Genomic DNA, 26,874 nt, shown 5'->3' with positions numbered 1-26,874 from the left:
CTGGTCCTCAGAGGCAGCACTGTGCCAGCAGTGAGAGAGATGCACATCTCAGGTGTCACACGTCTCTTGTACGTGACAGTACAGTCAACCCTCACCCAGGCACGCTTCTCAGGGGAAGAGAGTCCAGGTAAGCCATGACAGCCGGGAACGAAACAGCACATTTAAGTAAGCCTTGTTTTTGTGTGTACACCTAAAGGAGTGTGTCTGAGAATTCTCTCCAATAAAAACAGCAAAACCTCACTGTGCAGGGCTGACTCGGGGTGGGGGGAACCCGGAGGTCGGCTGCCCCTCCTGTATTCAATACTGCGACACCCTCCCTGTAGGTGACTCTGTTTTCAGACAGATGTTTGGAACGCCCTCTTTCAAACATTTCCCTGCAGGGGGATGGACAAATGTTTGGGTTTCTGAATGCAAATAAACAGAAGGCATTAAGAGGTCAGCACAGCTGAAATAAAGCAGCTACCAGATGTTCAAGATAGGAAGAAGATAAGTGCACTGTAAGAATATGTGTCTACGAAATCTTCAAAACAAGGCAATGTCCTCACAGCTAATTAAAAGGTGGCTCTAGGCACATGTATTTTTGTAGCTTTTCTACACAGCAAGTAGTTCTACTTTAAAACAAGTAACAGCAGCTTTTGTTTTGGAGACCTCTCGAAGGCCTTAGGCAGGTCTTGAAACTTAAACTTTCTGACGCACAAAGCAGCTACTTATTCATAAAATGGGATGACCATGCTTATTTGAGAGCAGTTTCTTCTGGCTCATTCTCAAAGAAAGAACAGTGGACCTGTTGGTTTCTGTTGTTTGACCTAAACGCAGTAGGAGCTAATCCCTTCATACACCCAAGACATGTAGCTTAGGTCAAGGTTGGAGAGTCTTTGGAACTGATTTCTATGGACTTACTTTTGACATCTTGCTTTTGCTGTCTCCAGTTAAAAATGCCAAATTATTAATTTCGTTCTGAATCACAAAATTTTGCTCTTCCCTCTTGAAGTTCTAAGTGGGGGAAAATAAAAAAGCAAACATTACAAGAAAGTTGAGGTGTACCTTTCACCACCAACTCTAAATCCAGGGCCCCCATGTGTGCTTACGTGAGATTTACACCACAGGATGAAGACCTCTGCCACCATGCGGAAGAGCTGGTCAGAGTCAGCATCGGGGCTTTTGAGCCAGTTAGATCTGAGGTGAAAGATAAATGAATATGCATGTGGAATTCAGCAATGATTGAAAGAGTCACACTCTAAAAATTATACCGACATCAGATACACACATTTATCCAGATAAAATTGCATTCCCATAGAAGGCAATCTTCAGAGAGACTAAATATCAATATATTCCTTGCATGCTTAGATATAGGCATGCAATTGTTGTAGGTATTTTTGAAGACCTACAATAATCATTTCCATGTTACCAAAGGATTCCAGGATTCTCTCAGCAAACAGATGTCAGAAATCAACATTTCAAAATGGTCAAAGTAAGGTTTTGTTTTCCTTTAAACTGAAGAGGTGATTAAGGTTACATTCTAAGTTTTGGGACAGGCCTCCTTTAATCCTCAAGTCTAGCAAGACTAGGAAAGTCTTGGTCAGTATGACATCTAATCTTGTCAAGCCTCTGAAATTGTGAGCACTCTATAAACAGTTCAGGCCTTGCCCGTTTTCCTTTCAAAGCCACTTTTATGAATGAAATCTGTAAGACAATAATTTTTTTTAACTGTTATATAAAGTGTATAGGCAGAGACCAAACACCTCCTATGCCCTTTGAAATGGTTTGCAAATTCCCTATAAATAGGCATTACGCATTTAAAAAAAAAATACTAGGCTAAGAAATTTCACAGTGGCGGCAAGGAGGCTCAACTGCAGTAGGATTCAGTCATTTCCTAAAAGTTGTCTCGCCCCTATCTTGTGCGTTTGAGTTATATTTTGAAACGGCTGGGTGAGTAAATACCTGCATAAAGTAACACATTAGAAATTAAACTGTCTATCGTCTTTCTTAAAGAAAACCTTGGGGCTGTCATGAATGGTCTAAAAAACCTAATGTCCCTTGGTTGTATGCATGGTAATAGCTATCAAAAAGCCAGTTCCCTAAGCCCTGGGACATCAGACTGAATTGCTCTGAGCAGCCTGTACCGTCTGCCCATTCACGGAAGGCACAGGCTAAGGAAGAAAGGTGAAGACTCATGAGGCCAAGACCACCTCTGGATTCCTTTCTCATCTCCTCAATTCCTTCCCGCCCTGAGTTCCAGCCTCATGGACATTCTTGTCTAATCTTCCTTGTTTTCTACCTCAACTAGCCTCTCCTTTATAGGCAGACACTACAGGTGGTCTGCCCAACACTCATTCTCCTCTTCTTCCTTAGGCACAAACCCCCATTTTACTCCGGGTGGCACCGTGCCCTGCTGAAGGTCACATTCCCCAGCCCCCGCCCCCGAGGGACAGCCGTGGAGCTAAGTTCTGATCAATGAGATGGAAGAGGAAGTTGTTGGATGAGCCTTCTGGAAAAGTTCTCTAAAAAGGATCAGATAGCTGAAGGTGCCCTTTTGCCTTTCTACTTCCTCTCTGGTATGAAAACATGACAGCTCAAACTCTAACTGGCATGTTGCACCTGAAGTAACTTTGAACATGGACGCCAATGTTGAGGACAGAAAGACAGAGGAGTGAGGGTTCCTAATGAAGAGCAGCCATACTGGCCATGGATTGGCTATCTCTGGACTTCCTTCACGTGTGAGATTTAACTTCTAATTTAAGCCACTCTATAAGGTATCCATCACTAGAAGCCAGATACAATCCAAACTCGAGGCTTGAGACTGGTAATGCTTTTTGATTTCTTTCATATTGATTTTTCAGGAGCGCTTTTTCAGGGTCAAGTGTCAGGTTTTATCAGAGCCGCCAGCTGTTCCTTCTGTAGCGTTTTGGTTTAAATGTGCTTTATAGGCTTGTACTGTGCCTTGAGTGGGAAGAGGCAAGGGGTCACATCCTATCCCGCCCAGGAAAAGCACAGCCACAGCCAGTGTGAGTCGCAGGAACACTGAAAACAAAATCTCAGGTAAACATTTGCTCACAGGAGAAAGAGGCTTTGCATACTTTTGCCTTCATATGGGAATGCAGTTTCAGCTGAATGAATTTTGTTTTCAACACCCTTCTTCCAAGAGGCAGAGTTTTACTCTTTGTCTTTAGTGAGGTTCCTTCTTCAGGTTCAGAATGGTGGGTACACATGAACCCACCGTTAAATGTTTTCCCCCAGGCACGTAAACTCTCTGCACCTCTCAAGCCAGATTAAGTCAGTATTTGCAGGAGGACAGAAGAACCTGACCTTGCCTCTCCAACTTGCCCGTATATACGTCCTACCCCCAAATGATGCAACCAGACTCTCTCCTCCCTGCTCCCAGCCTTCCACAGAACTCAGACCTTTCTCAACATTCAGACATTTGATCCTTTTGGAGGTACTTAACCGACCTGTGGGTTTCTTATATCATCTGCTCTGCATGCTGCCAAAAGGCAGCTGGGAAATGCAAAGCTGTAGGTGGGGAAGACAGTTGGGTTTAGAGGCAAAACAGAAACAAAAGGCAGGAGAATAAAGGAGAGTTAGACTGCTATTGTCAAAATGACAACTTAACAGGTTTTTGAAGAAAGTAAAGCCAGTTATCAGATTTTGAAAGAAAGTAAAGCTGTGTTCCTATATTCACCGCCCGGTTGTCTGACTAAGAGGTAAGAGCTTATCTCTGCCTTGTTCCTGAGTCTCTTGCAGAGGATACAGCCCGAGGTGGTCACCACACAGGATTCACTTGGATTCCCTTCAACAGTCTGCGAGATGGGTTTTCACCCAAAATCGTACTATTTAAAGTTGGTCGTTTCTGTTCAGAGTGTGTCTGATTTCCAGAAAGGAGGCTGAGGCGCTGCTGCCTTGTGTAGAGAGGTTTGTTGAACCTATGTTGATGTATAATCTCCCGGCGTGAGGACATGGAACCCTGATTCGCCCTGCTCGGACCACAGCACGCTGGGAGCTCTTGCTTATTCTGGGTCAGCTTCAGGTTCAACACTGACCCACAGAAGCTTCTCTTCAGAAGACTGTTTCAGCTGTCGAAGAGACTTGGCACTGCTGTGACAGGGCTGAAGGAAGTCCAAAGGTTTAATATGACGAGAGAAAACAGGGGAGGACAGGACCAGATGGCTCTCTTCAATGTTTAAAGAGCTGCCACAAGAGAGATTGGAGTAGTTTTGTGCGCCTCTAGAGAGCAAAATCAGGGTTGATGGGAGATACAGATCTGAACTCAAAAACGGTTCAGAGTGGGGGGAAGGGGAATTGGATGAAGGTGGTTAAAGGTATAAACTTCCAGTTATAAGATAAGTAAGTCCTAGGGGGTGTAAGGTGCAACGTGATTAATCTAATTAACGCTGTATGTTATACATGAAAGTTAAGAGCGTAAATCCCAAGAGTCCTCATCACAAGGAAAAAATACTTTTTCGTGTCTTTTATTTTGTATCTGTGTGAGGTGATGGATGTTCACTAAACTTATTCTAAGCATTTCATGATGTATATAAGTCGAATCGTTCTGTTGTATACCTTACACTTACAGAGGGCTGTGTGTCAATTATATCTCAATAAAACTGGAAGAAAAAAAATGAATGAGAAAGAGTTGAACCAAAATGGCTTTAACTGTCTGAAACTAGAATGGGAAGGCACGCACAGTATGGCTGTACCTGTCATCCATAACCGTGGTGGAAAATCAGGCAGGAAATGCACCGCTAGGAAAAGGGAAGAGGATATTGATTCATCCAGTTATAGGTAAGATGAGCTGGGCTCTATTATTCCTGCCAACTCCACAATCCCGTGCTTCCAAGCCAGCCAATTCTTTTGGGTGAAGAAAGAACTTGAAGGAGGTAAAGGCACACACACAGGAAGGAAGTATTTCTAAGTGAGGCTCAGACGGCCATAATGCTCCCTGGTGTTCAGGGAAGAAAGGGTTGAAAAGTGGGGATGAATGAATTAGTGATGATCTCAGACTCTCTGACATTGCCATTTTTAGCAACTGTCAAACAATGTGTAAGTGGAACACACTCTATCTTGCATCTTGATTGTCAATAGTGACAAATGCAGTTAAAGAGCTATTCCAGGGGCAACCTTACTCTACTTTCATTTCTGTTTTCACCTCAAACTCTGACAAATTCCTTCGCTAACCTGCTAACATAATTATGTTATCAGAAATGACTAAAATGATGACCCTGAAAGCAGGATTTCTTTTGAGACAGTGAGTAAAATTCCCCACAGATAGGTAAGGAATTTCATACACATACACATACACACACACACACACACACACACACACATACACACTTATATACAGTGTGTGTAAGACGTTTATTTTGCAAAGCTAAATATATGTAATCTTAAGTAAATATTTTAAACAGTAAGTACAATTTACCTTATGAAATAAATGCTAAAATGGGCATATCCAGACGTATTCCTTGCCCATGTCAGAATGGCATACCACTCAAAAAGTCAGCAACGTTCCCCCCAATATCCCTAGGTCTTTTCAGTATCTACAATGGAGTATTTGAAAATTAAACCTTCCCAAACTTACAGTTTAGGCCTCTAAGCTTTAAGAGGGTGTGGTATAATAAAAACATCTATTTGGTCTTTGCCTTTCACTGGGACCTACAGTCCTTTGTTCCTTTGCCTGTTCATGAACATTAGGCTCCTATGCCTTCATTCCCCCCTCATCCAGCTTAAATCCCATGGCCAATCTTTAGAATTACCCTATAATATACACCCTCAACTCCCTAACCCATTTTTCTTTGTCACACTCATTTTGCAAAGCCCCAACCCTGGTTAAATCCAACTCTCTTCCAAGTCTGGGCCTGTACCTGGCAGCCAAACTGGCTGGAGAAAAACACGACTTGCCAATGGGTCCCACTTTCAATTCACGAGCACAGATCTCCAGTGGGGCCGGCCCTGCATGCTGCCCGGCAATCGCACTCACTTCCCTGGTCCACCTGCTCTCCCACTCTCCCTGGGCGCTGCCTCCTTCCTCCTCAAACCTCCAAGCACCTTCTCTATCTTAAAAACTCTCCTCTTGAGCCTACTTCTTCCCCCAGCTAGCAGCCCGTTTCTCTGTTCCCCTTTATAGTAAAACTCCTTGAATAAGTTGTCTGTACTGCTATCTCCAAGTCCTTTTCTCCCATTCTCTTCCAACCTACTCCAAAGAGGTCCTCATCTCCATTGCTCCCTTGAAGCTGCTCTTGTCAAGGTCACCAATAACCTTCATTCATCATTCTTTCCTCCTGGAAATCCCTTGTGAAGTTGGCATCCAGGACACAACATTCTGTTGGTTTCCTCCTGTCTCACTGGTGGCTCCCTCTCAGTCTCACTCACGGGTTCCTTCTCTTCTGCCTGACCCGAGCACATGGGCTCAGTCCTTAGAACTCTTCTCTCTCCCTCTCAAGCCTTTATTTATCTCATCCAGTCTCATGTCGCTCAAAGACCATATATCAACGTGTGGATGACTCTCAAATTCTCATGTCTACACCAGACCTCCCTCCTGAACTCTGGACTCATATATTCAACCGCCCACTCAACATTTTCATTTTTGTATTGAAGAGGGAACTCAAATTTAACACGACTGAAAGTGATATCCTGATCTTGCCCTAAAAAAACTTCTGTATCCACAATCCTCCCCAACTCAACTGCTGGGAACTCCATCCTTCCATTTGCCCAGAATCATCTTTGACTCCCCTCTTTTCTCTTATTCCCAATCTTCAGTCCCAAGGGCTCTACCTTTAAAACAGGCCCAGAATCTGACATCTTCTATCAACCTTCATTGCTACCAGCCTGGTCCCAGCCACCACCAACTCTTTGTTTTTTTCTTTTTAATTGTGGTAAAATATACGTAACATAAAATTACTCATTAGCAACATTTAGTACAACCACCACTATCTAGTTTCAGAACATTTTCAGGACTCTGAAGGGAAACCCCAGCCCCATCCTCTGCCCCAGCCCTGGCACCACTAGTCTGCTCTGTACCCTCAGCTCTTGACTGGGTCACCGTGAGCCTCTTGGCCGGTCTCCTCACTTCCTTATTTGCCCTGATCCCTCACCACAGCGTTCAAAGACTGAGTCAGATCACATCACAGCTTATCTTCAAACCTGCACCAAATGCTCATCTCGCTCGGAGGAGAAGCCCTGGCCCCGTGGAGAGAAGATGGCTTCTCGGATGTCTCCTCCTGCTTTCCTGGCCCCTCACTCTTCTCCAGCTGTACTGGCCTCCTCGTGATGCCCTGAACATCCCAACGCACACCCCTTCCTCGGGGCTTGCACCAGATGTTTCCTTTTCCTGGGAACATAACCCTTCCCCAGACCTGCACGGTTCCCGACCTCACCTCCTTTGGGTCAGTGTTCAAATGTCACTTTCTCAGTTAACATTCTTTTAAAACTGCCACCCTGGAACTCCTAATTCCCTTTACTTTGCTTGTATAATTTACTTAGATAAGTAAATTATAAGTAAAGTGTATAAGTAGATTTTTAAGTATATAAGTAAGTATGTTGTAAATATGCAAGTATTTGTTTTGCTTATAGTCTGCTTGCCCCACCCTCCTGCCGGAATGAAAGTTCCCTGGGCCAACATCTCTTTCTGTTTTGTTCTCTCTTGTCCCCTAATGCCTACAACAGTGCCTGACACCCAGTCAGTAATGTCTGTTGAATGAATGTGTGAGAGAGCAGCAGAGGGGCAGAAGTGGGTCGCTGCTGCCCTTATTCGACTAACTCCCTCTTCCCTGTGGTGGCCTGTGAAGATGGAAGGGGTGGCCATGCCACTGATCATGTAGAATCACTGGCCAAGGAGAGCATTGCCCAGAGGTCCCACACCAGGGATTCTGTGGGGGAGGGGCCCTGGTGGTGGCAGCTGTGACCTCCCTCTCTCACCTGTAACAAAACCCAATACTGTCTCTCCATCCTGGGGACTTGCCTAGGCCTCCTCCGTACCTGTTGTTGTCCACGTAGCGGATCAGCATGGGGTAGAAGGCATAGAGGTCTCTGCAGAGGACGGCAAACTCATCCAGAATGAGGAGCTCTGCCTCCTGGGCGTCCCCTCTGCTGTCGGCTTTCAGCTGCTCCTCTTCCTGCACGGTCTTCACAGCCTTCTTCTTCAGCTTCTCCAGAGTTGGGATGAAGTGGCTTCTTAGCAGGTCCGCCCTGGCTTTGCCGATGATTGGCTGCGCATACACTGTGTTTGCAAACAAAGGGCCTCCCCCTCATTTTGCACGTTATGACAATCGATGAAAGGGAAGAAGGGGTACTCAAAGGTGAGGCTGGGAAAAGCCATCAACTCAGGATGGCACTTGCCCTTCCTTCATCCTCTGCTTGGCACTTCCATCTCATGAAGCCTCAGTTGCTGGGGGTGGGGGTGGAGCTATAGGAGAAGGTCTCTATCCCTGTTCTGCTTCTCTAGGCCATGGGGAAACCTTGCCACCCTTTAGCTCTTCACGTATGGCGTTTGCTATAACTCTGAGCTCTTCATAACAGGCTATCTTGTTTCACTTTAGAGTACATTCATGTTGGTTTTGGCTCACTAGCTAGATTATAAACCTTTTATTCATAATAACCAACACTGTGCTGAGTCAAGAGTAGGCACTGAATACTACTCTTTCTGGTTTATAGAAAAATCTCTTGTTAAAAATATATGGACCCAACCACAGTTCTCAGCCCCCAGGACTTGAGAACTGCCAACCTACTGCCTGGGGACTCCTCTGGGCCCTGAGAAAAGCCGAGAAACTACTATCATCTATAATAAACTGAGAGGCAGACTGGGGTGGCCACTAGAAGTCGATGAGCAGAAACAAGAAATCAGTGGGACCTGGGACTATGGTTCCAGCCTTCTTGAAGAGAAAGATAAAACTTACATGTCTCGTCGAGTTTCTTAAATGGAATATCCTATTGGTCTAATCCATAATAAAGATGAGAATCAGAGTAATTATTTAAAGATAAGTGAAATAAAATTCTCAAGAGTCATGAACCATTCACAAAGTGCATTGATTGCGTATTTTGTGTATTTCAAAGGTTCTTTCATGTAGGGTGTTTCAATTGGAAACAGCCTATAATCCAGCACTTTTTCTTTTTAATCTCACTTTACCTTATTTTTTGCTTTCATAAATACGGCTGTTTTAGAAAGAGAAGGCGAAAACAGTTCTCTGCTGAGAAGCATTAACCAACAGGTCGAAACAACACCGTGATGGCTCATGTTTCACACTCCAGCCTTCACCGGGCTGCATTTCTGCTCTGGATCTGGAATCGGAATGGCTGTTCCAGATATGGCTGATTTGAGGTTGCTATTTAAAATGGACTCTGTTTAGGCACCAGGAATGAAGTGGCCTAACTGAATGAGATCTGGGTTCACCTGTGAAATAACAGGTCACGTTCAGTTCCCATCAGGGTGCTGTGACATCTTTCCACTGCACCTCTGGGGAAGCTAAGGGAGTCCATCCTTCCATTACCTTCCTTCCCTTAATCCAGATTTAGAAATTAGAGCTCCTCAACAAACTGCCTTAGGGTTAACAATATTCCTGGGTTAATAGGTAAGAAAGGAACGCCAACTTTATCTACTCATATGTTCCCAGAGGTCTATACTGTCTAGGAGCTATCAGTACCCAAAGTACTTATAATTTGAACTTCATTTCAGAGACAGGAAGGCGGTAGAAGTTTTCTTCCTTGGAATATCTGCTCATTTGTCCAGGAAGCTAATAGCTACCACTGATCCCACCGCTGTGTTTTATGGTTAGGAGATTGTAGGGGTGAAACAGCTATGGTCCATCAAAACCGCAGGTCCATCAAAGGCAATGACTTTGCTTTAGCTTCTGTCTTCTCAACTCTACTCTGACAGAGGACACTAAAATACTCATGGTTTCCTGACTGTGGAAAGTGTGGTCACTAATTTTCCAAGGCTCTCCTCTTTTGGAGTTGTTTCAGGAGCAGAAAATCAGCTAACAACATTCATTAAGAGCCTACTGCATGCAAGGAGGAATACAAAACAAGATGGAACTCCAAGTGAGGCTACTGTGAACCTAAGTTAGAGAGCGTCTTAGGAAGCATAAAGTGAAATACAAACGCTAGAAACTTACAGTACAGCCCAGATGGGAATGAGTTTTGTACGTGTGGAAAACACGCAGGATCACTTACCGAGAAAATATGGACAATTATTACTGTAGGAGCAAATGGAATTCTTAAGTACCAAAAGCAAATAAGCAATGATCATGGGAGTCGGGTAGAGTTTATCAAGAAGGGCTTCCTGGAGATTCGAGGGACCTGGATTAGTTGGGGAGTTAGGCAGGAGCATTTGCTCCAGGAAGCTCTACAGGGGAATAAGTCAATTCTTTTCACTGTTAAATAACTAAGTGCGGGGAGGGGGAATAGCTTAAAGATAGACTAAGAGAAGAAAAGAGAGTCCAGGCGTCTTGGTGCTGGGGCCGGGGCCGGGGAGGAAAGGCATGTGTGGTACCTGCAATGCGCTTCATCCAGGAGGCCTCATCGATGCCCAGGTTGTTGTTGATGATTTTCAGAATGTTGCCCAGGATGACACTGAGGTGTTCAGAGGTGACCTTGGTGCACCAGGGCCCTGTGCTGGGGGGCAGGTGCTCAGGCCCCCGCTCCCACCAGTAGGACAGGTAGTTGCAGAGCATGGGCAAGATCACCTCGATGACGTGGGGCATCTCCGTGTACCGGGCCCCTGACTCGGCCAGGTCGTTGATTTCCTTCATCAGGCCTTCCAGCTGGGGGATGTCAGGGCACATCTCCTCCACCGTGTCTGGCATCCCCAGAACTGACCGAGAGGGTACAGGAAGAATAAAGGGACAGTAATTCAAAAGCACAAATAGTGCGACCTTCTCTCTCTCTGTTCACCCCTCCTTTGGTCTTTAGACATAATTTTCCACCCCAGAGCCTCAAACAAGTAAGCTCCGGATACAGGGGAGCTTTTGCTCTCCTGCTGCCTTTGTAAAGACTGAAGCTTCCAGAGGCTGGGTTATCTTCTAGATGTCATATTCAGGTTAGAACACTTAAACTGAATCTTAAAGGAGCATAACAGAGACATGGCTGAGGGACATTTCATAAGACTTCTCTGTGATACAGTCAGTCTCTTGCTTCTCCATCTTGGCCTCAGTGCATGCAGGAAAGGCAGGGCTAGGAGAAAAGCAACCCATCGGTGTTGAGCTGCCAATTTGTGGTTGGGTCACCTGTATCATGTCTGTACTGTTTCAAAAAGGAAAAAGAAACATCTCGCATCAGAGATTCTTTCAGCTGGACCAGAGACAACACCTTCCATCCAGTTGAAATTTCGGGGAAGAAAACTTTGCACATACATTGATTTCTGCATTTACAAAAGAAGTTATTGATGACCTGAAGGAACCTTTGCCAAGACCTCTTGTCATTCGCTTAAACCTTTTTGTTTCTGAAGGTTTATGTGCAAGGAATAGTGAGTCAGCCCTATCTCTTCCTCACACTGAGTGACTAAGGCCACTTCACTGAACGAGGACAGACAGGATGAGATGACGACAGAGTTCAACATTAAACGTTGTCAGATACAAGAATAGCAAAAAGAAGAAGCCAAGGGGATATGTGTCTTGTTCTTCTTAAGGCAAAAGACACTCTTTCCCTCCAAGACAGGAGGAGAGACCAGAAACATCCTGAGGTTCCTGACGGGTGAGACGAAAACAAGGGCTCTGAGTGGCAGGGTGGGGCATGGTTGAAGAGAAGCACAAGCCGAAAGCTCTGCAGAGCGTCCATTTATGTCATAGCCCCCAGGGTCCACCTGGGCCTGGGAGGCAGCTCATTGCAGACTCCACCTACAGGCCAAACTTCTCACAGTGGGGCCGAAGCATCAGACACCAGGGGGGCTAGGGAGTCAGTGAAGCAACAGGAAAATGTGGTGCATTTTAGATCCACTAGTGGAGCCTATTAGATCCACTAGAAGATTTGAGGAAATTCTTTTTGATATTAGGAGTAAAGTGTAAAGTTCTCATGAATTTCAAAGGACAAAGCAGAAACTTCAGATAAAATGCGACGTTTAGTGAATTGGGTTGTGCCTGCAGGCCCTTTGCCATGGGGTTACTGCTGGTGTGAAGTCTCTCTCTTTTCTAGATTTTAAGCCCATAGGAATGGAAGGGTTAATGAATAAGAGGCCACAGCAAATTCCTTGGCCTTTAGGAATATTGGCCAATTGAAGGGACTGTCTTGATTTCTGTCATAATTGTCCTGCCTGGAGCAGAGATCCAGAATAATCCTGGCTGCCTCAGTAGCTGTTACAAGTGGTTCTAGGAGATGGTGTGCAGCTGCACAGTGATGGACGATTCGGAAGAGCCTCCCTGCTACGGAGCAGGCCCTGTGAGGTGCTAACACCCTTTCCCTAACTGCGATTTTCTGTTGCTTTCGGTATGGCCTTTTGGCAGGTAGAAGGCTACAGATCTCTCTTCCTTGGAAGTTAGGAGTGAACCAGTGTCCTTTAAATCCAGACAATTCAAAAGGACTAGTAGCATGAAAGCCAAAGAACATCGAACTCCTATGATTTACAGCGTAAGGGAATTATAGAGGTTAGACACGATCCACCGCCAATGCTGGTCATTTGCAGAGGACAAGTCCAGCCTGTACCTTGCTGCAGAGCAGCAAGAATCGGGGGTGACATCAACATGGGGGTCTGGGGAGACTCTCACAAACAAAATCGTTTGACACATACAGTGTCAGAATCAATAGGTACAAACAGTGCAGTCAAACATTCTACCGCCAAGCTCTGCACACAGAACAATGCCAACTGCCACAGATGCAACTGAAGTTTACAACTGTTTGTTGTAAAATTACACGTGAGAAGCCTCAGGGCGTGTGTGTGTTTAAATGTCACACAGAGAATGCATCATCATGGACACTTTTTTTCCCTACCTAAGAGAAACACAGAGTTGCTTGAGGTTGCTTCACTGGAGTCATTACAATGACCTTTAAAAGTTATTTATGTGTAATTGGTCCTCGAGGGGAAGAAACATTTGTGATTTACGTGTTGTTTTGTTCTTCAAATGCCACATAATAAACCCGCAGAATGAATGCTGCTGAGTTATCTACCTGAAAAACAGCTCAGCTGGGTCCTATTAGAATCAGACACAAGAATGTAAGAGGGGACCATTAGAACACACTGGCCTTTCATCTGCTAGATCAATGGTTCTCAAAGTGAAATCCTCCCACCGGCAGTGGCAGCATCACCTGGAAACTTGTTAGGACCTTCAGAATCCAGACTTACTGAATTAGAAACTGTAGGGGTAGGACTTGGCATTCTTTAGCAAGCCTTTCGAATGATTCTAATACATGCTAGCGTCTGAGAACCACTGAGTTAGATTCCGAAGTAGTATTTCCTTCACCAAGCAGCTCTTCCCTTAAGAAGACAGCATCAGAGAGCACCGTCTCTGTAGTACAGGCAGACAGTTTACATGGAAACTGGACCTCCTTTCTCTCTGGCTGATTTTTCCAATAAGGATTTGGGAAGTAAACTGGCTGGTGAGTAAGATGTTTTGGTCAATCTAATATTCTGATTAACAGACCACTGCCACACACAGACAAAGATTTTATCTAGTTTTATCTAGCACATAACAGTATTCAACCTTTTCCAGTTTTTGGGTGAGTCAGAAAATGCTCCAGGACATTACAAGATAGAAGAGTTCCTAATATGAGTAACTCTGCTGGCAAAACACCAACTGGTAATTAATAGAGATGCCTTGATAAATCAGTTCATATTGTATTTCTCAACCAAAGACTCACATCATTTGTCATGTCACATCACCTGTCACATTCCTTTCCCTCCTTGGTCCCTCAGGCCACCTACTTTGTATAATGAATGAAGTCTACCTTCTCAGAGTCCATCAAGCCATCAGTCATTCTCTGGCTCCAGGCAAACCTGGTTATCCCAGAATAAATATTCGCGTACACTCTACTTTTCAACAGCCATACACATGGTCAGCATTCAGTCTTTGTTGATTCATTTGTCTTTTTTAAGATTTGATTTTATTTATTTTTGGCTGCCTTGGGTCTTTGTTACTGTGCACGGGCTTTCTCTAGTTGCGGTGAGCGGGGTCTACTCTTCCTTGCGGTATGCGGGCTTCTCATTGCTGCGGAGCATGGGCTCTAGGTGGGTGGGCTTCAGTATTGTGGCGTGTGGGCTCAGTAGCTGTGGCTCGCAGGCTCTAGAGCGCAGGCTCAGCAGTTGTGGCGCACAGGCTTACCTCTGGGAGCTCAAGAGCAGAGTAGGTCTCTCTCTTTCCCAAGGTGCAAGCTCTACACGTTGGTGATACACAGACAGAGACACACTTTTTCTTGAATCACAGTTGGAGCAGAATAAACGTATAAGTATCCAGCACTGTCATGACTGGACCCATGTCCCTCTGGAATTGGGGAGCAACATTTTAGCTGGCTTCTGCCTACAGATGTCACAGCCCTTCCTCAACCTTGCCAAAGCCTGCTCAGTTGTTCAGCTCCTACTTTAGCTGCAAGATGTGACTCATTCGGAATCATGAGATGGCAGAGAAAAACAAGGTTGGAACTATATTTTTCCTAGTCCATGAAAGAGGAGAAAGGGTGAGATGAGGCTAAGGAGGTTGGGGAATTAACTGAGAGACTTCACGTGAGACTTTGGAACGTGGAGGCATCTTGGCAGCGCTTCTCTCTCGACGAGCTCTGAGAACACTAATCTCCGCTGTATTCCAGCTCAGGAAGAGAACTTTAAACAGTCTTGTCTAAATTGTCCTGGTCATTCTTTCTGGGGCTCATGTGCTTCTTTTATCTGAAGTAATGAAAGCAAGTGAGAATAAAGCCACCAAGGCTTATTAGTACTCTGGATCCTCAGACGGAAAGAAGAATGGTGACAGAGAGAAGTGTGACAGGAACCTTTCCTCTCCTAGAGCCCTTAGGACCCATGATAGCTTGAAAAGGGGGCTTGAACCAAATGGAATTGATGCACAGTCTAGGCATCTGCTGGTACTGTGCATCAATATTTTAAGAAAATATTGGTTCTGAATAGGATAGGTTCTGGTTAGAAATGGTTTACTATGATTTTTTTGGGTCTGCTTTTCTTAATATTGATCAGACCCATGGTGTGGTAATTTTTGCTTCATGTCGCATCAAATCATTGTAGTCCTTTCCAGTTGGAGTCCAAGCTTCATTCAAGGTTCCTGCTGGAAGCTCCTCTGTTCTAATCCATTGCCATTCAGCAGGATCACAATTCATCCATACATGGGGACTCTCTCTTCTACCCTCCAGAAGCAGGTTTACCACCTGCCTTGGATTCCAGTTCTCGGTTATCCTAGAAGAGGGGGTGGGAAAACTTTTCCTATAAAGGGGTCAGACAGTAAATATGTTAGCCATTGCAGGTCTGACAGTCTTTGCTGCTACTACTCAACTGCAGTTGAAGGGGAACAGAATGGGCCACCCCCAAATATGCCCCTTTGGCAGAGGGGTTACTTTGAGCTGATTATTTTTAAGAAACTGCAGACCCAGGAGAGTGTCTGAAAACAGAATTACTCTTTTGTAAGGAAAATCTGCATTTATAAAGAAAGTTTACCTTAGATACAAGTGCCTGTACCAGAAGAGAGCTCTTGCCAGAGATTACTTTTTCATCTGAAAGACTCACGTGCATGGCAGGGCAAACTGTTTACCAAATCCTTCCTCTTCTCACTTTCCCGTGAATTGCTACCCCCTCTGAAGCCTCAGACTCCGAACCCTTTCCTTAGATCAGGATGGTGTATAAGCCTCAATTGTTGGGCTGGCTTTTGAGTCTCATACCTTTGTGGGGCTCCCTTATGTACACATATGTACATAAGTAAAAGTTTGTTTTTCTCCTGTCATTCTGTCTTTTTTTAGCGGGGGGGTTCTCAGCCAAGAACGATGAAGGGTAGAGGGAAAATTATTTTTCCTCCCCTACACAGTGCTAAAGCAGCTGCAGACAACATGTAAATGAGTGGGTGTGGCCATGTTCTAATAAAACATCATTTACAAAAATCAGTGGGCCAGATTAGGCCCGTGGCCAGAGTTTGCCAACCACTGTTCTAGAACTCAGTGCATCAACACTCCTGTCAAATTCTCTTTCTTGTAGAATTTCAGTTCCTTCTCGTGTTTTTCTCGGCTTTATTTTCCCCGAAGATGGAGAACACGTGGTTATCATCCTTGGAAACACGGCCTGTCTGTGGACTTGAAGAGTGTAACGAGGGCTTCCCTGGTGGCGCAGTGGTTGAGAGTCCGCCTGCCGATGCAGGGGACGCGGGTTCGTGCCCCGGTCCGGGAAGATCCCACATGCCGCGGAGCGGCTGGGCCCGTGAGCCATGACCGCTGAGCCTGCGCGAACGGAGCATGTGCTCCTCAACGGGAGAGGCCACAACAGTGAGAGGCCCGCATACCGCAAAAACAAAACAAAAAAAACCTGCCAAATTGTTAGGGGCTTCCCTGGTGGCGCAGTGGTTGAGAGTCCCCCTGCCGATGCAGGGGACACGGGTTCATGTCCCGGTCCGGGAAGATCCCACATGCCGCGGAGCGGCTGGGCCCGTGAGCCATGGCCGCTGAGCCTGCGCGTCCGGAGCCTGTGCTCCGCAACGGGAGAGGCCCCAACAGTGAGAGGCCCGTGTACCAGAAAAAAAAAAAAAAAAAAAGAGTGTAACGAGGTTATTAGTGTAGCTGTGCCCCTCCCACTGACACTCTGGAGAGGAACTGTAAAGGGCAGTCATATCCCCAGGTGCAGAAAGAGAACGGAGACCAGGGCAGACAGGAGAACCTGAATTTTTAGGATGCAGGGGATTTAGAAATCAACTACACTGTCTCCTCATTTTACAGAAGATGAAATCAAAGTCTAGCGCTAACAAAGTACTTGCCTGTGCCCACTTTTCCAGCAAGATGGAGACGTGCCACATGGTGCCAGTTCTGACCTCCCGGCCCCTCTCAGACCACGTGAACCAGCCACAGTGCTGCAGGCTGCCGTCCCTGCCTGCGTGGCCTTCCCTCCCGCCGCTTTCTTCAAGCACATCAGTGATGACCTCTGTGGGATGATACTTACTAGACCTCTCCCTGGGGGTTTTGGCGTTGAAGACTGAGAGTGGGTTGTAGCAGTCAAGGGTGGGCTCCAGGAATGCCACTGGTATGGCAGCTGCCAATGAGGCCAGGCATTCTCCAAGGGCAGGACGTTGCCTGGAAACAAAGAAGTCCATTTAGAAGTGGTGACAGCCCCATGCTGGCCCCATGCATTGGTGGGCCACTTCCCCATAGATGGCTCCTCTGGACAGCCTGGGCCCCAGTCTCAGCAAGGTTGCATGCTCTTCCCCCTCCCTCACCTTTCTCTGGACACTAACCAACGGTTTACAATGCTCTCACTCCCTGATACCTAGTTCTTAAGCAACTAAGGTGATATAATACACTGTGTAGCTTTGTTCTTCTCTCCCAGCATCTCTGAGAGCAAGTTTTGCTGGCATCCAAATTGAATCGGATCTTCCTGGTTCCCAGAATGTTTCGAAATCTTCTGTGTAATTTCTCTGTGTCTGTTCCCTGTGACTGGAGCTTGTGTCCACCAGTGGGAACAGTAGATAATGGGCCAAAAGCACCAATAAGACACAAAACTAAAAGCCTGTTTTGCGAGAGAAACGACAGGTCCTAAAACACATTGCTTGATTTAGACGAAAGAGCTCTAACACCTATTACTTCTCTTTTTTTCCACAAACATTTGTGTGTCCACCATGTATTAAGCTCTGGCTTTTAAGTCCTTCTGTGAAATAAGCAATCAGTCAAAAACAAAATGCTGGACTTCCCTGGTGGCGCATTGGTTGAGTCCGCCTGCCGATGCAGGGGACGCGGGTTCGTGCCCCGGTCCGGGAAGATCCCACATGCCGCGGAGCGGCTGGGCCCGTGAGCCATGGCCGCTGAGCCTGCGCATCCGGAGCCTGTGCTCCGCAACTGGAGAGGCCACAACAGTGAGAGGCCCGCGTACCGCAAAAAAAACCAAAAAACAAACAAAAAAACCCCCAAAATGCTTGGGATTCCTAGTTCAGATTTGTATTGGATTGGCCAAAAGCCCGAACGAACTTTTTCGCCAACCCAATCGTTCTCCGGCTGAGAGGCGTTGTGCTCCTTGCAGGATAACCAAGGCTGCAAGAATAACTGATGGGAACCAGCCCACCAGCTGGTCAAAGCAGAGCTAGTACTGAAATAGTGCTTCCCCCTCGCAGACCTGGGCTTAGCCTTGGAGTTGTACTTTCTAACCCCGCAGGTCCTTTCTGCTAGTGAGATGACACAGTGACAGTGCTGGCTAGAAGGGCCCCATATGGGGGCTGACATCTATTGCTTTCTGATGAATGGGAGACCAGAGCCATCTGGTTTCCACCCATCAATATCTTTTCTCTGCCACTCACTGGCATTCAATCACAGACAGACTACATGCCCGCCTTGTGAGTTACACAAGTGATGTCAGTTCCCAAACAAGGGGAAAAATGTCTTCAAATAAACCAATAATGTGAGTCCTTTGTTAGACTGTGATACAAAGGTAGCTAGTGGAAAATGCAGACAGTAGGTCGATAATGAAGAGTTGGAAGGGCTTACAGGGTTCAGGCTTACAGGACTGTTGCCCTCCTCTGTGACTGATAACTCAAACTGAGCGTGGATACTGTGTATATGAAGCCCAGTAGCAGAAGCTTTGGGAGTGGAGGGTGTCAGGCTGCATCTTGGGGGATGTTACAGAATCATCATGGAGAAAACCGCCAGGTAGAGAGGGCACACTTGGAGCCAAGAGCAAACAACCTACTACTGCAATTCTGTGGAAACAGGAAGGCATTCAGTTCTCAGGGTTCCCTTCAGTTCCCACCAAAACCCAAACCTAAGACCGCATTAACTACCCTTCACTATGACAACAGCCAACAATTCCAGCAGCACCAAGAAGAAAGAATGTCAAAGCTGCAGGGTCTCTGGATGGGATAACAAGCATTTACTATGGGGCAAGGCAGGGGGCTGGCTAGGGGAGTCACTGTTTACTGAGGGGTGAGGTAGTCCTAAACTTGGCCTTTGGCTTCCAGGTGGTGAAATGAATGCGGGAAGGAAACATAGAACCCTGATGCAGTATGACAAAATAACACGTCTTTATGGTCTAATTATAAGGATTAAAATCAACCTGCAACTTCATTATAGCACACAGGAAGATACACATTTGAGCTGGATTAAAAATGTGATCTTAACTGGTCCTGAAAAACTGATTTGACAGGACTATTTGGGGTAGAATCAGAATCTGCAGGGGGCTAGCCTGGGGGTTCACAGAACTGCTCTGCTTGAGATGCCAGAGGAATCTACTGGACCAGAGAGAGGAAGGAGGGAGAGGGTGGGTGAGTGAATCGGTAGAAAGCTGTGTGTCCCTTGGAATCCCCACACAGTCTCAGCCAAGTTAGCAAACTTATGAAAAATGAGATCTTTTCATTACTTTCAAAGACAATTCATATATATGGTTTTATTCCTTATCTTGTATCTTCTTCTTGGGCTCAGCTTTTAGGGGACCAGCTGACAGTTTATTTGGCCATGAAGTATTTGAGCAGATAACTTTCAAATTAGCCTCTAGCAAGCAAGAATGCCCTCAACCGGACAAGCAGCTCTCAGCTAACAGCACAGCCTTGTCCTTCCGTGGAAGGTCTGACTGTTAACTCGCCCCATCCAGGTCTGCTCTGGAGACAGAGTAGCAGCCCCCCTGGGCCCTGTGTGTGCTGCCCGGCTCCATTTGGAGGCTGCATCAGTGGTGGAGGGAGAAAGCAGGGGAGGCAGTGGGGCTGTGGAGACCGCAGAGACCAGGCCTCCTCTCCGGGAAGCTTTGCAAAGCTGCTTCACCTCTGAGCAGGCCCTGGCCAGGCCTGTTCTCCCACCTCCCCTTCTCTTCACCTCTTCTTCCCCCGTCCCCTCCCTTCTTTGCTATGCTCACGGTGGTGGTGGAGAGGCACGAGAAGAGGCCAACACCCTCAGGGACAGCTGAGCAGAGTGAGGGCCTGTACGCATCAAACATGAGGACACACAGGGGCTGTTTTTTCAGTCAACATTCTCTGCATTTTAACCAACCCCAGGGGCCAGCCAGTGAGGAGAGATACCCCATTTCCTCTCATTAGTCTTGCCTTTTGAGGAGGAAAAGGAAATAAAGAGTTAAGTTACGAAAGGAAAGAAATACCATAGAGAGAGCTTTGAGTAAGGAAAAAAATCTGGGTGAAAATCAGGGATGACCAGGGGTAATATCAAATCTGAGAGCAAATTTTACTTGGCCCAGGGAGGGGAACCTTGGAAACAGCTGGTCCTGGGTTGTCTTGGTACTAAACCCATTATTCCTTCCTTTCTCTTTCTCTCACCAAAATGAAAAGTTGTGATCTCCTGAAAGTGGACTTATAGGAAGTTCATCTGATAAAAGGCAATCCTTGGAGCAATAGACAGTTCTCTAGTGCTCTGCTGATTCCCTGACTCAAAGGAGAGGGACAAGTACAATATTAATTACTGACAAACTGAGTCTCTACAAGCCCACCACACTGGCGTTTTCTAGTCTGGAGCACACAGTGGTGCTACTCAGTTGTGAGGGAGAAACAACGGTTCTCCGCGCCTCGCTGTTAGAAGTTCTGTAAACGTAAAGCCCAGAAGTCTGTCAATTAACGCTCCTGGCTGTGAAATACCAGAGTGAATGACCTTGGTCTCCAGGTCCAAGGGGGACTGAGCCTGGCAAAGGCCTGCTGTTAAAATGCTTCTCTGATCATTAGTGCCCCCCCCAGGGGGCAGTGTGGGTATAGACCAAGCAGAGCAAGGGCTACAGAAACAGTTCCATGGCAACTAAAGGATCTACTGGAAGAGTTTATCAGTGGATAGAGAAACTCACTCTCTCCCTACCCACCCACCCCCTGCCTTAGCTCTTATTGCCTAGAACAGTATTTTTCATATACTTGGTCAATGCTGACAGACTGAAGACGGTTCAATTTACTTTTTTTTTAGTTGAAGTATAGTTGATTTACAATGTAACAGGTGTGAAGCAAAGTAATTTGGTGTATGTATATATTCTTTTTCAGATTTGTTTCCACTATAGGTTACTACAAGATATTGAATATAGTTCCCTGTGCTCTACAGTAGGTCTTTGTTGTTTATCTATGTTATATATAGTGGTGTGTATCTGTTAATCCCAAATTCCTAATTTATCCCTCCCTTCCTGCTCTTCACTTTGGTTCAATTTGTATTTCAGTTCTTGTTACTTCCTAAGTTGACCTCTCAATTTTATTTCCATGGACTGGGACCTTGCTTCTCAACTGTCTATCATCCGGGACACAGGCAGAGACAAAGTCATCATGGTAATAATAATTATGCCTGCACATATCTGGTGCTTTGCAATTTTGAAAGTTCCTTCATGTAAATTCCAGAGGATGCTAAGGAGAAGAAGCAACACGTAGCACAGGGGCAGAAAGTGGAGGCAGAGCAAGGTCCTAGATAGAAATACTAGTAATCTCAGTGGTTTAGGGACCATGTTTGATCAGAATAAAACTGGTCAAAGGGGGCAAAGCAGGAAGGAAGGTATAAACATTTCTAAAGTGTGAAGGCAAAAATAAAGTTTTAATTTGAAATAAAATGGAGAGTCAATGCTCAATGCAGTTAATTACAAAACTTAGTTTTCTTGATGCACCCCCATCAAATGCTCTATCAATTAATCAAAGTATATCCAGATTAAAGACTGTTAAGTATTCTCCATGTTTAAATACACGAAAGCCTTTACCCTACCCTGAAATTCTGTATCTGAAAACTTTGCTTGTCAGTGACCATCTCAGTATTGCCTCAATTAGAAAATATCCCGAAAGAGGTCTCTACTCTGTTTCAATGACTTTTTCCTTCTCACAGTCAACCCTATCACTGAGGTGTCCGGATCTTCTCTATGCACAATGCACTCAAGCTATATTGAGCGGTTCCTTTGCAACCCTACAGACATTCATTAGCCAAAGAAACTTCAGTAAAAGGTGGTAGAGAAATGGTGGGTTTCGTTACATTGGGTTGGCCAAAAAGTTCATTTGGGTTTTTCCGTAACATCTTACAGAAAAGCTGGAACGAACTTTTTGGCCAAGCCAATACTTTCCTTCCTAAAACCCACAAGAGCTGGGGAAAATTTTGGGAAGAAATTTAGATCTATGCTGAAATTAGAAAATGTGTGATAACTTCATACTGCAAAGTATGGACCAAATCAAGTGAAGATGCTGAAACTGAAACATTCTTTCAAGACCTAGAGCAGAGTGTAGACATCATTGGAAGTGAATATGGGGATTTTGAGGAGCCCAGGAAAGGAGTTTTGCTTGAAACAATGAGACTTAAGGGTGTGAGCAGGCCCTGGGAGACCTGTTGGACGTGTGTGGGACTCAGGTTCCATCCTGCAGAGTGGCAGGCAGGACCAGAGTAGGAAGGAGTGTGCATGCCGTCTGCCATAACTATGACCTGGACGCCTGGCCTGGAGAACCAGTGGAGGTGACGTAGAGTGAAAGAGTGGGAAGTAACCTGTTTTGTCGCTGCTGCCTCAACTCCTCTAAAGTAGAGAAGAAACATACATTAAATCACTAAGCAAAAGGCCTATTCTATAGGATGCACCAAGAATTTCACCCACCTCTTATCCGCATCAGCTGTTTACTTTGGTTGAGGAAGGACACCAAAGGATAAGGGTGGATGACTCCTAGGGCTAAAGGCACTGCTGATACAGTGAGAAAGAGTTAGTTCTCAGTCAGCTTCTAGGTTTTGAAGCTGCCTGATGTTTCAGCCCTGTCCACTCTCCTCCACTGAACACACATACACGCACATGCATACGTGCATCATACATGCACAGTACTCCTTTCCCTTCTTGAGAACTAGAAATGTACCTAATGACCAAGAAATAGATGAGAAATAGAGTTCAGAGGAAGAATTATCCAGGAAAAACCAGAAAACTTCTCTCTACCTTCACAGAATATAAGAAGAGATATTAACACGGAGATAGTTTCAGAAAAGAACAATTAGCTAAAAGTTACTGAGGAGAAAATGAGAGATGTGGGAGGTTAAGGAAAAAGCCAATAAATACACATAATTTCGCTCTTTGAACAACAGCTAAGACAAAAAAACCCAACAACAATATAATAAAATGAAAGACTCGTTAAATAAATGAGGACCTAATTCTGAAGACGGAGGGGGCATATTAAGTTCTGAGAAGAAGTGCAGGGGCTGATACAGAAAGGACAACCCTGGGACACGGTAGTAGTGAAGTGAATGAGCTTCAAGACCAAAGAAAGAACCCAGTGAGCAGCAGCTTCTCCCCTCCCACGGCAAAGTCACGTGTGTGGAGAACAAATCACCGGATCCAAGGAACACACACTGTCAGAACACAAAGAAGCAAAGGCTATACACTTCCGAGGAAGGAGAATTATGACCCAAGGATTTTATACCACAGAAACTGTTCACATATAAAGTCAAAGGATGATAGTCCAAAATATGCAAAGACTCAAGAGTAGGGCTCTTACAGAAGCAACTACATATGATGAATCTGGCCAACCAAGAGATAAATCAGGGCTTCCCTGGTGGCGCAGTGGTTGAAAGTCCGCCTGCCGATGCAGGGGACGTGGGTTCGTGCCCTGGTCCGGGAAGATCCCACATGCCGCGGAGCGGCTGGGCCCGTGAGCCATGGCCGCTGAGCCTGCACGTCCGGAGCCTGTGCTCCGCAACTGGAGAGGCCACAACAGTGAGAGGCCCGTGTAACGAAAAAAAAAAAAAAGAAAGAAATCAAAATAAGAGTTTTGGAATGGGAAAGTCACAGTTCAAAAGGATTGGCTGAATCCTTTAAATACAAATACACTGAATCATTTAAATACAAACCAAGGTAAACAACTCAAGGAACATTAGTTCTAGAATATTCCAAAATAAAATGTACGTGTTATAAGGAATTACATAGCAAAAAAGGAAAGGTAGAAAGGATAGGAAGTAGCTAGAAATGTAAATGTACTAAACTTGCTAATCTTTTTTAAAGTAGAGAATTAATGATGATTTTATGTAAATGATAAATTAAAAATATGAGTTGTATGATAAAGAAATTCAGTTTTTAGTTTCATCCAACAAGACAAAGTTGCAAAGCAACATTATGATCTAACATGTGTAAAAACTTACACATGTAGAAAACACCTGGAATGATATACACCAAACTGTTACTAGGTGGGGTGGTCTGGGGTGAAGAAAACAGCAGACTTTTAACTTTACATATGTCTGTACTGTTTGATTTCTTTTTTGAATAAGTATGTCTTACTTTCACAATACAAGAGAAAATAAACAAATAAAAGTCATTAATGGTGGCAGCATCACAACTCGAGGATTTTAAATCTTTATTTCCTTAGTTGTTTCATTAACTAATGGAGAGACAACAGGGGCATATTTGATCTAGGGGCTTCTTCAAGCCTGGCTTTCTACCTGTGTGGAGTACAAAACACAGGCACCAATATTCACAGTGCTGTGAGTATATGAATAAAATATAAAAAGTCATATGAAGAAGAGTCTTTTTCTGGTCTGACATTTCAGAGTTGACCTTTCTTTGAATTTTTTTCTTTTTTAAAAACAGAATAATGCATAAGCTTTTCAAAAAATTGTGTAAAGAAACACATACACATATAGATGTATGTATATACGCACATAGAAACTGACAGAATAAGAAAAGATATTGAGAAAATATTCACAAATGCTTAATGAAAGTAAAGATACCTTCCCTAAGTGAAATTCTGTATTAAACAGAAAAAATTTTATTAAGTTTCTTGTTGATTTGGTATAAAATATGGTTATGACTTTTGTCTGCCCAGTTCCTATTAAAGGATAGAACTATTTATCTATATTTCATGTAAAACAACAAGGAAAGCTACATAACTCTAAGGAATTAAAATCATAATCAAAATAAATTAGGCATTAGTTCTCCAGTTGGTTTCTTGAACTCTAGAAGCTACTTAAAAGCAGTAGTTATGACGAGATAGACATGTCTTCAACATTGTTTGATTATTAGCACATGATTTCAAGTCATCAGTTCTTGAGTTCTTGAAGGAGCCCAAGTCTTGTCTTTATTGAGAAATTGCAATTAGAATTTATGTAAGTTTCGATGTGAAATGGGGATTTACCATTGGCTTGTTTGTAAAGGTATCATAAACTGAGGAGGCTCATGGAGCATGGATACCAAGGGGATGTTTAGATTAAATAATTTTAAGCACAGATCAAAATCCTTCAGTATCGTTGACTGAAAAGGCAGAAAAGGGAAAAAACGTCTTCCAAGGATAAGACTAAGTCTAGGGTTTGGCTAACACTGTGTTTATCTTCCTGATCTTCCCCGTGGATTTAAACAGAACCACACCACACACGGCATTTGATGGTGAAAAGCAGGCGGTCACCGAAGGCCTCCATCGCTCCAGGCAGGGTAGTGAGTAGAGCAGGAACCTAAGCACCTCAGCAAATCTGCCTGTTCAGACTCAACACCATTGAATAGCATTTCTGCTTCCAAAGTGTGGACTCGTCTAAAACTATAGCTAATGTGACAGCCGAAAATGGTAAAGGTCCAGGGCTGTATCACACAGAAACTCATTAAACACCAAAGCAACCGCCTCACGTCCCTTGAGCTTCTCAGCAAGCTTTAACCACAGGAACTCTGGAGGCTATTTGGAAACTGTGATTATGAAAAAAGAGACATTTCTTCGACATTTTTTTGGCCACCAGCGCATGATTTAACTTGGCTATATTGCTGCTCCAGCCACATACATTCTGCAGCTATCGCCAGGGAAGTCATACATCTCAGAAGCCTCATTAACACATTTTATACTGCCGTAAACATTTCATACCCTAGGCTCAAAATCACCAAGCCATTTCAGTGAGCATTTCGTTTTTGCTGGATTGAAAAGATGCTATTGTTAAATGTTTAAAGACTTAAGTAACACATTCAGCCTGAATGTGTTAGCCTCTTTTGTTCGCTAATTACCTTTCAACATAGATGTTCTTTCCTGTCCCAAGGGAGTAGAGGCTGCACAGTATATGGTAGCATGAAATCTGCACGTCACCCACTGAAAAGACCAAACAAGAGCTGTCATTCCTGTTCATCAATCCCAGTGGCCCACCTCCTGCACACAGAAAGGGTCTGCAAACAGAAAACACGTGGTGGCGTCACCTAAGAGCCAAAGAGCTCTCTTTCTCTCTTTTTAACCAATATAGTCCCTCTCTACTCAAATGCCAGTTGCTGAACTGGGAGAGGAAACACCAACAGAAAAACACCCTCCATTGAGCTATCCCAATTCCTTTGTAGGACTCCTGATACAGATCACATTGCTTCTCGGGGAAAGGAATCATTTGACCAATGAGTCCTTCCATATGGGTATTTTTTTCCCCCTCCAATAGAGGGAGACACTGTAATCAAATTTTATCCAGGGCACTATCTCCTTCTTTTGAAAGGAAGAATACAAGAAATCAAAGAAGTTTGAATGAGCTTTCTGTTCCTTTCTTAGGGAGATATGTACAATGTCCCTACCTCTGCAGAGACAGAGCAAAATTCCTCATGTCCACCTGTTCCAAGTTCTCTGATGTTTTTCAAAAGGTAATTCAACTGTATCATGATTTTGCCGTGTTTCCCAAGGGAACGGCGTGTTTCGCTTAGGAACTTAATGGGCAGGCTATGTGCCTCTATTAACGTATGGAACTCACGATAACACTGGAACCAATTTAACACAAAGAGAACTAATGTAATTTTTAATTTTTCAACAAGGAAGTGCATTGTGTCCATGACACAGAATAGTGAGTTTGAACGTTCCCCTACCTGTCCCCCTAACCCCATGGAAATAACTGATTTTCCCTGTCGAAGGCTATGGGAGACAC

General features: G+C 44.7%; 1 protein-coding gene across 1 annotated transcript in view; it reads right to left on the bottom strand.

Annotated features, from left to right (window-relative positions):
* Positions 1-26,874, bottom strand: part of RYR3 (ryanodine receptor 3) — a 373,779-nt gene that overhangs the window by 58,192 nt on the left and 288,713 nt on the right. The window contains exons 67-72 of the mRNA XM_089906254.1: positions 25,988-26,069; positions 17,054-17,184; positions 10,481-10,801; positions 7,972-8,212; positions 1,089-1,176; positions 901-993 (exon numbers count right to left, since the gene is read on the bottom strand). Coding sequence (XP_089762380.1) covers positions 901-993; positions 1,089-1,176; positions 7,972-8,212; positions 10,481-10,801; positions 17,054-17,184; positions 25,988-26,069 — 956 coding nt within the window. The remainder of the gene's footprint in view (positions 1-900; positions 994-1,088; positions 1,177-7,971; positions 8,213-10,480; positions 10,802-17,053; positions 17,185-25,987; positions 26,070-26,874) is intronic.

This window comes from Delphinapterus leucas, chromosome 2, assembly GCF_059928025.1.
Source record: "Delphinapterus leucas isolate spDelLeu-1000000601 "Yukka" chromosome 2, BTC_Dleu_Yukka2, whole genome shotgun sequence".
Classification (NCBI taxonomy): domain Eukaryota; kingdom Metazoa; phylum Chordata; class Mammalia; order Artiodactyla; family Monodontidae; genus Delphinapterus; species Delphinapterus leucas.
The sequence above is the reverse complement of the archived record's forward strand: the minus strand, read 5'-3'. Positions and strand labels throughout refer to the sequence as shown.